Source organism: Colletotrichum graminicola, assembly GCF_000149035.1.
Source record: "Colletotrichum graminicola M1.001 genomic scaffold supercont1.57, whole genome shotgun sequence".
NCBI classification, from domain to species: domain Eukaryota; kingdom Fungi; phylum Ascomycota; class Sordariomycetes; order Glomerellales; family Glomerellaceae; genus Colletotrichum; species Colletotrichum graminicola.
Genome location: NW_007361061.1, coordinates 100,518 through 108,597, shown reverse-complemented (window position 1 = coordinate 108,597; position 8,080 = coordinate 100,518). Strand labels below are relative to the sequence as shown.

Genomic DNA, 8,080 nt, shown 5'->3' with positions numbered 1-8,080 from the left:
TTCAGAGCTCGGTGCTTCGGTGGTCGTTGCGACGGGGAGGTCTAGCGTCGCCGAGATCGGAGCGGCTCAACTCCCCTCTGCGGCCGAAAATATAGTCATAGTGGGTCGCCGCGCTGAGGCATGCCAATTTTTTACTTCCTCTCTGGAAAGCTCTACGGATACCTAGGGCTATATCGACGAATTCCTGGGTCGATACGAGTGTGAGTGCTGGGTGCTGACTACTGAGTGCTCGTTGCGCAACCTACCCGGGTGCGAAGTCCCTACGCGACTCCGTCAGAGACGTAGAAATGTGTCGGCGCATTTTAACTCCGGCATCTTCGCGAGACGAACGCTTGTGCCTCGACTCTAACCTCTCAACCTCGCCTAGAAATCAACCAGAAGTCACGTCGGCCAGGCAGTGGACCACACCGGCCGAGCAATATCGAGAAGCAACAAACGAAACAGATATTACATGGAGGCTTCAAGCAACAACATTGGATGCTGTTTCGCCCTGTTTGCTTTCCCCGCACGAAGCTCTCTGGCAGCATGTGGGGAAGAGGCGCAGAGAGGTCCTTTTCTTTAGCCCTCCCAATCAGACTCCTTCCGTGCAGTGTTCCCGTCCCTTTTACCCATTCCGTTCGCGTATTAGCATTGCTCCGCAAACAGCAGGATGGGGGTCGAGGGTTGGGTCACAGGCGCTCTTCTGAGACAAGAAGAGGCGACGCCTGCAGGACGAGACTTTTTTCGCTGCAGAAGATTTTCGTGACAACAACAGTTGAAGGATAAATTGCAGTCGCAAATAAAGGGTACTTAGCTCAAGGTTTTGTCCAAGACTACATGTCGATATAGGATCATGAAAAGGACTCGCCCAACCTCAGAAATCAAGGACCGACCGAGCAGAGGTCGGTCCGAGGTAGGTAAGGGGGAGCCCTTCCCCTGACCGGGGCTGATGCTATCCATCCATGGAATTGGTCGTTCTACTTCTAATACCTCGCAAGCCCTGCGGCCAGCGGTCAGTGACAGACACTCTAGAGAATACCCGCAAAAGCAGAGCTGCGTGGTATCTATACTTCAACATCTCTGTAGCTTCGTCTGACCCGCCCACATCGGTCCCCGATGGAAAAATAAATAAAAATAAAAGCACGATCTCGGCTCTCGGCTGTCCTCCCGCCTTGCTGTTGCGGTTCCGTGCTGTTTGACTCTTGCCCAGTACGAGTTTAATTGCAACCGGTCGCATCCCTCCCACTTCTTCCTCCACAAAGCGGTTTGCCATTAGCCTTCGCAAGCTTCCCCTTACCATCATCTTCCTCACCGAGCCGGACCTACTCTAGATCGCAGCTTCGCAACCGTTATCAACTGGTCGTGGCTTGACTCTTGTACATCCGCGACGTACGTCCTTCTCCTCCACTTGGCGGAAACCTGCAGCAAGCCAACACAGGCCCCGGAAGCCAGTTCAATTGCCGGATCACACACTACCCGGGAATCACGGCCATCCTCCTTGTCTCCCCCGCCCGCCGGTCAACGACCGAGAAGCCGAAAATACCCTTCATATTCGCGCGCAACCGCCGCCACTACCCAGTTTCGACCGCCATCATGAACGCAGCCCGTTTCCTCCGCCGACCTGCAACCTTTGCCCTCCGTCCGTCCTTCTTCGTCTCACCCTCCAGCTTCTCCCCCGCCCCCGCGTCATCCATCGCCGTCCGCACAATGGCGTCCGCCGTACAGAAGATCAAGGTCAAGAACCCCGTCGTCGAGCTCGATGGCGACGAGATGACCCGCATCATCTGGCAGACCATCAAGGACAAGTTCATCCATCCCTACCTCGACATAGACCTCAAGTACTACGACCTCGGCCTGCCCTACCGCGACGAGACCAACGATCAGGTCACCCTTGACGCCGCCGAGGCCATCAAGAAGTACTCGGTCGGTGTCAAGTGCGCCACCATCACCCCCGATGAGGCCCGCGTTGAGGAGTTCAAGCTTAAGAAGAGTAAGTTTGCTGTTTTCTTCGCCCACTTGGGACTTCCGCTATATGTTGGGATTCCCTTCAGTCCCGCTTTTTGTCTCATTTCGCACGTCCTCCGCACTTCGGGAGGCGCCGTCGGAAGCATGCATATAGTTTCCCCCCTCGGGGGCTCTGCATAGCTCCCGTCATCACCTCTCGGACTTGTCCCCCACTAGAGTTTCAACCAATAGAGAGAAGGACTAGGCTAACTAGATGGCTTCCTTCCCTCACGATAGTGTGGCTCTCCCCCAACGGTACCATCCGCAACCACCTTGGCGGCACTGTCTTCCGCGAGCCCATCGTCATCCCCCGCATCCCACGCCTGGTGCCCGGCTGGAAGAAGCCTATCATCATCGGCCGCCACGCGTTCGGCGACCAGTACCGCGCCAAGGACGCCGTCCTCCCCGGCCCGGGCACCCTCAAGATGGTCTACACACCCGAAGGTGGCGAGCCCCAGGAGATTGAGGTCTTCAAGTTCAAGCAGGGCGGTGGCGTCGCCCAGACCCAGTACAACACGGACGAGTCCATTACCGGCTTCGCCCACGCCTCCTTCAAGCTCGCCCTCGACAAGAAGCTACCCCTGTACATGAGCACCAAGAACACCATCCTCAAGAAGTACGATGGCCGCTTCAAGGACATCTTCCAGGAGATCTACGACACTCAGTACAAGGCCGACTTCGAGGCGGCCGGCATCTGGTACGAGCACCGCCTCATTGACGACATGGTCGCCCAGATGATCAAGAGCTCCGGTGGCTACATCATGGCCCTCAAGAGTGAGTCCCCCGGCCCGTTTTTAAACCATTTCGATTCTTGGAGAACAATGAGTGACACGATGACTGACGCGACGGCCAGACTACGACGGTGATGTCCAGTCCGACATTGTCGCCCAGGGCTTCGGCTCCCTCGGCCTCATGACCTCGGTCCTCATCACCCCCGACGGCAAAACCTTCGAGTCTGAGGCGGCCCATGGCACTGTGACGCGCCACTTCCGCGAGCACCAGAAGGGCAAGGAGACGTCGACCAACCCCATCGCCTCTATCTTCGCCTGGACCCGCGGTCTCATCCAGCGCGGCAAGCTCGACGATACCCCCGAGGTCGTCGCCTTCGCCGAGTCCCTTGAGAAAGCCTGCATCGACACTGTCGACGTCGACGGCATCATGACCAAGGACCTCGCCCTCGCCTGCGGGAAGTCCGCCCGCGAGGACTACGCCACCACCAACGAGTACCTCGACGCCGTCGAGCGCCGCATGAAGTCCATCCTCAAGGAGAAGCTGTAAACTGTCGGTTTGCCCTTGCTAAAAGCGGCCGGGAGTCATGCCACGATCACATTTTTCTCAAAGGCAAAAACAGGAAGCTTCCTGCGAGACGATACCCATGAAGTGTAAGAAAAAGTTGGGCGGCAGAGTCCGGGAGGTTTTGCTCCCCCTTTCAAGAACACTACTGTATCTATGGGCCTGCGATCTTGCTTTTTGCTCTTTTTTTTTTTGCATTTGAACGTCAACAGCGACGGCGGCGGCAGCAGCAGCAGCATGGCCATACATATCTTTGTATTTTCGGTTTCGTCTCTTCCGAATTTTCTTGTGAGCTACTTGATATCACGGCCCGTCTTGACGTTAACCAGCAGAAAAAAGAAAAAAAAACCGGACACTGTGAGAGAGGAAAAGACTGGTGGGGAGAGAGGCCGCTTGTAGATAGGAGAAGCCAGCTCCGTGGTAAATATCGACAGCCATTTATCACATGAAAAGAAGATGTCGTCTGTCGTGTTGCCGTCGAACGAGCACGCCAAGTATGGCGGTGAAATAATGAAAAGAAAATAATTGTGCCATTGCCAGTCCCTAGTAAGTTTTGTCCTCACCCCCCCCCCTTTGAATCTGGATCTGGTGGAGGATATCCCCGTTACGCCGTCCCTTTGATTTCTCTCCCTACTTCACTCGCCCCACGCGCATGCTCGTAAGCCTTGAACCTCCCCCGGCGGTCGAAGCAGATGCGAAACCGCCATCATTCTGTGATGTACTGTACAATTCTAAAAAAAAGAAAAGAAAAAAAAGGGAAATGAGGGTGTAAAAGGAAGGAAAAAAGTGTCTGCGCTGGGTTGTTTTCCCAGCCCGTGCATACATACCGGCGTTGGTTAAGCAGCCCTCCCCATACTGGCCTGTGGGTGCCGTTGATGGGTAGCTACGCCAGAAGAGTCCGAATGCTCATTTGTGAAACCCCCTGATGGGAAGGAGACCCTACTTGAGCTTCTGCAACGATTCCCATTCAATTATTTGACAGTTTTAATGTCAATTCCTGCATTAATAGGCAGACTGCCGCAAACCGCCGGTGACCGTTGGGCATTTGGCCCGACTCCCAGACACGTTCGCATCCGTCAGCCATCAATACGGGCAAGCCACTAGTCATCCCTGTCGCGCGCGGCCTCGCTCTTGCGGCCTCGCTTGGTCACCGTAGGGGTCCCGATGTCAGCGCCCTCGCTCTTACGCTTCTTCTTGGTAGGTCGGCTGCTCGAGCCCCGGGGCCGGTACCCCTCGTCATCGTCTCTGCCGGCGCGCTTTCTCTTGCCGCGACCCGTGGCCGGCGTCGCGAAGCTGGGGCCATCCGAGTCCGCCTCGTCATCCATGCTCTGGTCGTAGCTGTCGGCGTCCCGCCGCAGAGCGGCTGCCCGTTCGGCAGCCGCCGCCGCCTTCTCAGCGGCCCTCTGCGCGGCTTTCTCGGCCCGCACGGCTGCGAGGGAGGCACGCTTACCACCTCGGGACCGGCCGCCACGAGTCGATTCACCCCTGTGTGCGCCGCCACGTCGCTTACGGCCGTCGGTCGGGGGGGCCTCGACAGTCTCGTCGTCGACGGCGGTAGCAGCATTTTCGGCATCTTGCAGGAATGTCTTGGGCGCGTGCTTACGCAGCCAGTTGTACACGCTCGTAGGGTTCTTCATAGCGATGCTCTGGGAGAGCGCGTGGGGGTTGGTCTCCGGAAGGGGGGCGTTCGTCCGGGCGGCGGGCGCCAGCGTCGGAAGAAGGTTGTCAGGGTCGACACGTCTGTCGACATCGTGCATATAGTCATCGATGTCTTCAGGCGTCAGGAAAGACGGAGGATGGGGCTCGCCGGAGAAAGGCTCCATGTCGGCAACCACGGTGGGATATTGCTCCTTTGCCTGGGAGTAGGTGTAGTGCGGCACCTCGTTGAGCAGCGTCTTCAACGACTTTGTCGGTCCATCGGAACTCGGCTCTTTGTCGACGTCAAGAGGGGAAAATGGGGAATCTTCGGGGGGTTCCTGCGCAAGGTGGAAGCGTTTGTCGTAGGGTATTTGAGCCGAGGCATTCATGTCCAGCAGCAGGTCGAGTATGCGACTGTTGCGAAAAGAAACAGTGTTAGAGCATCGCACAACTTTCCCTAGGGGGCCTGTCCAATGATGAAATCTGTGCACTCACTCGTTCTCGATGGCGATACGTTTGGCAGTAGCAAGCGCGTGAGACTCCTGACGATGCAGCCCCTCGCAGTCGTGCATCTTCTGGTCAAATGTGATGCGCATCTTGCGGTACTTCTTCTTCCACGACTTATACGTCGTCTTTCCCTCCCCTGTTCTGCCATCGTCGGAGTCGTGGCCCTCGGCCTTGACTTCGCGGCTCGTGCTGGTACCGTTGGCGTCGCTCATGGCGGATGGCATGGGGCGCAGACAACGGGGAGGGTTTTCCGGTAATTGTCGGGATGGGGGCAATCAATCGCGAATCGGAGATGGCATCGATTGACTGAAAGAGGGGGTTTTAACGATGAAGGGCGAATGACAGGTATCTCCTACCATTGACGGATGAGGGAATTGGTTGATGCTGTTGATGACATTAAGAGCTGAGTGACTGTGGGATTGGGAGACCGCGACGTTGCGTACGGAGTTTCCACTGGCGCGCGGATGCAGGGTGACGAGGCTGCGATGCACGTTCCTGGCCACTTTTCTCCAGTGAGAGCTTGGGGAAAGCGTCAACAATACAATTACGCGGGGGGTCTACATAAGCAAGCCTACGCTTAAGAGAAGGGTGTGGGCAGAGCAAGGAAATATGGGGTGTGGCTATCACATCTCAAACTCTCCAAATCTTCGCTTTCACTTTCGGAGTGAGAGGTCCCAAAATCGACTGAGCTGCAGCTACCACAACCCGGTTTTCATTACACTTTCAACCTCCATCCCGCGTCCACGATTGCATGTTCCGCTTCTCCAGAGCATTCCGAATGGCCGAAAACTCAGCAAAGAGACTCAAGATGTCGCCCGTTACCATCGGCACCCACAATGGCCACTTCCACGCCGACGAGGCCCTGGCCGTGCACATGCTGCGCAAGCTGCCCACCTACCACGACTCCCAGCTGATCCGCACCCGCGACCCCAAGCTTCTCGAGACTTGCCACACCGTCGTCGACGTCGGCGGCGAGTACGACGACGGCAAGAAGCGCTACGACCACCACCAGCGCGGCTTCACCACCACCTTCCCCGGCAAGAACACTAAGCTGTCGAGTGCCGGCCTCGTCTTCATGCACTTTGGTAAGGCCATTATCGCCCAGAAGCTCAGCGAGGGCGCCGAGAAGCCCGTCACTGAGGACAGCCCCGAGGTCGAGCTGCTGTACAACAAGCTGTACGAGAGCTTCGTCGAGGCCCTCGACGCCCACGACAACGGCATCTCCGTCTACGACCCCAAGGCCGTCGCCGCCGCGGGCCTCGAGAAGCGCTTCAGCGAGGGCGGCTTCACCCTCGGCTCCGTCGTCGGCCGCCTGAACCCTAACTGGAACGACCCGGTTCCGTCGGACCCGGCCGAGGCTCAGAAGCTCGAAGACGAGCGCTTCGTCAAGGCGAGCCGCCGCATCGGCGAGGAGTTTGACGCCGACCTCGACTACTACGCCAAGGCGTGGTTGCCCGCCCGCGCCGTCGTGCAGGCCGCCTTCGAGAAGCGCACGCAGTACGACCCCGAGGGCCGCGTGCTGGTGTTCGAGGGCCAGAGCGCCCCCTGGAAGGACCACCTGTACTCTCTCGAAGAAGGCAAGCCCTCGGTCGTCTACGTATTGTACCCCGAGAATACCGCACCCGATGCCAAGTGGCGCGTTCAGGCGGTGCCCGTCACTAAGGACTCGTTCGAGAGCCGCAAGCCGCTGCCTGAGGCGTGGCGCGGATTCAGAGACGAGGAGCTGGACGGCATCTCCGGCATCCCCGGCTGCGTCTTCGTCCACGCGGCTGGCTTTATCGGCGGAAATAAGACCTTCGATGGCGCCAAGGACATGGCGATCAAGGCATTGGCTCTGTAGAAGGGGACGCCCGAAGGGTCTGGTCACTGGGAGGAAGGTCATTGGAACATGGAACGGCGTATTGCATCAAAAGAAAAAAAAGTGTCTTATTGCTCATCGATACATCGGTTTCCCCATCACACCTATGGCTCGCCGGGAAATTCCTTGTCGTATCATAATGGTGAAGGCGCCACAACATCTCTCTCTCTCTCTCTTCCCCCTCTCACCCTAAATGCATACCTGTCAAAAATAAAAAGGAAATGAAACCCAGATTCGGTTATGCTGCTGATAGTATCAGGACAGGAAAGGAAGCCCGCATGCATTTAGGAAAGCCACCTCACTGCATCTCAGAGTCACATGCGGAAGCCGCCAGCAGTGCGCTAACGCCGCGATAAGTGATTGACGGCGTAGACTGGAGTATAACAGTGGCACGAGGGTATGCACATGTGACTTAGACGAAGGGAGTTTCGATTTCGGTTATCACCATCTGTCGTTTGCTTTCCTCCCCCTTCGGTCCAGAATCCATGTACGGGGAAAAGTTCAGTCTTCAATAGTAGTGCCGCGCATCGTGGGAGCAAGTCTGGGGATGCGTCGTCGATAGAACGCCGCAGAACGCAATTCCATCCACAACAGAGAAGCCGACAGATATCAAGTCTCGTTTCCATTTCAACAACCGTTTGTGTTTGGTTCCCACCCGATTCCAACGCCTAAGAGTTCCATGAAAAAGATTCAACACAGCATCATAACATCATAGTAGAAATCCGGCACCAACAAGCACCCAATTTGCCACCGGGGAGTCCCAACAGTACTCATACGAAGCCTGAGGGAGGAAGAAGCGAG

The 8,080-nt window shown here is 56.9% G+C and overlaps 3 protein-coding genes across 3 annotated transcripts; 2 read left to right on the top strand and 1 right to left on the bottom strand.

Annotated features, from left to right (window-relative positions):
• Positions 1–1,572: 1,572 nt before the first annotated feature.
• On the top strand, positions 1,573–3,261 carry GLRG_10180 (isocitrate dehydrogenase; the record flags this gene model as incomplete). The annotated part of the gene is made up of 3 exons (XM_008100865.1): positions 1,573–1,969; positions 2,221–2,757; positions 2,837–3,261. The coding sequence occupies 3 exons, from the start codon at positions 1,573–1,575 to the stop codon at positions 3,259–3,261; spliced, it is 1,359 nt and encodes a 452-aa protein (XP_008099056.1).
• A 1,115-nt stretch (positions 3,262–4,376) lies between these two features.
• Positions 4,377–5,633, bottom strand: GLRG_10179 (uncharacterized protein; the record flags this gene model as incomplete). The annotated part of the gene is made up of 2 exons (XM_008100864.1): positions 4,377–5,328; positions 5,410–5,633. 2 exons carry the CDS (start codon positions 5,631–5,633, stop codon positions 4,377–4,379), a joined length of 1,176 nt encoding a protein of 391 aa, XP_008099055.1.
• Positions 5,634–6,172: 539 nt separating this feature from the next.
• Positions 6,173–7,261, top strand: GLRG_10178 (uncharacterized protein; the record flags this gene model as incomplete). Its single annotated transcript, XM_008100863.1, has 1 exon — positions 6,173–7,261. One exon carries the CDS (start codon positions 6,173–6,175, stop codon positions 7,259–7,261), a length of 1,089 nt encoding a protein of 362 aa, XP_008099054.1.
• Between the last annotated feature and the right edge of the window lie 819 nt (positions 7,262–8,080).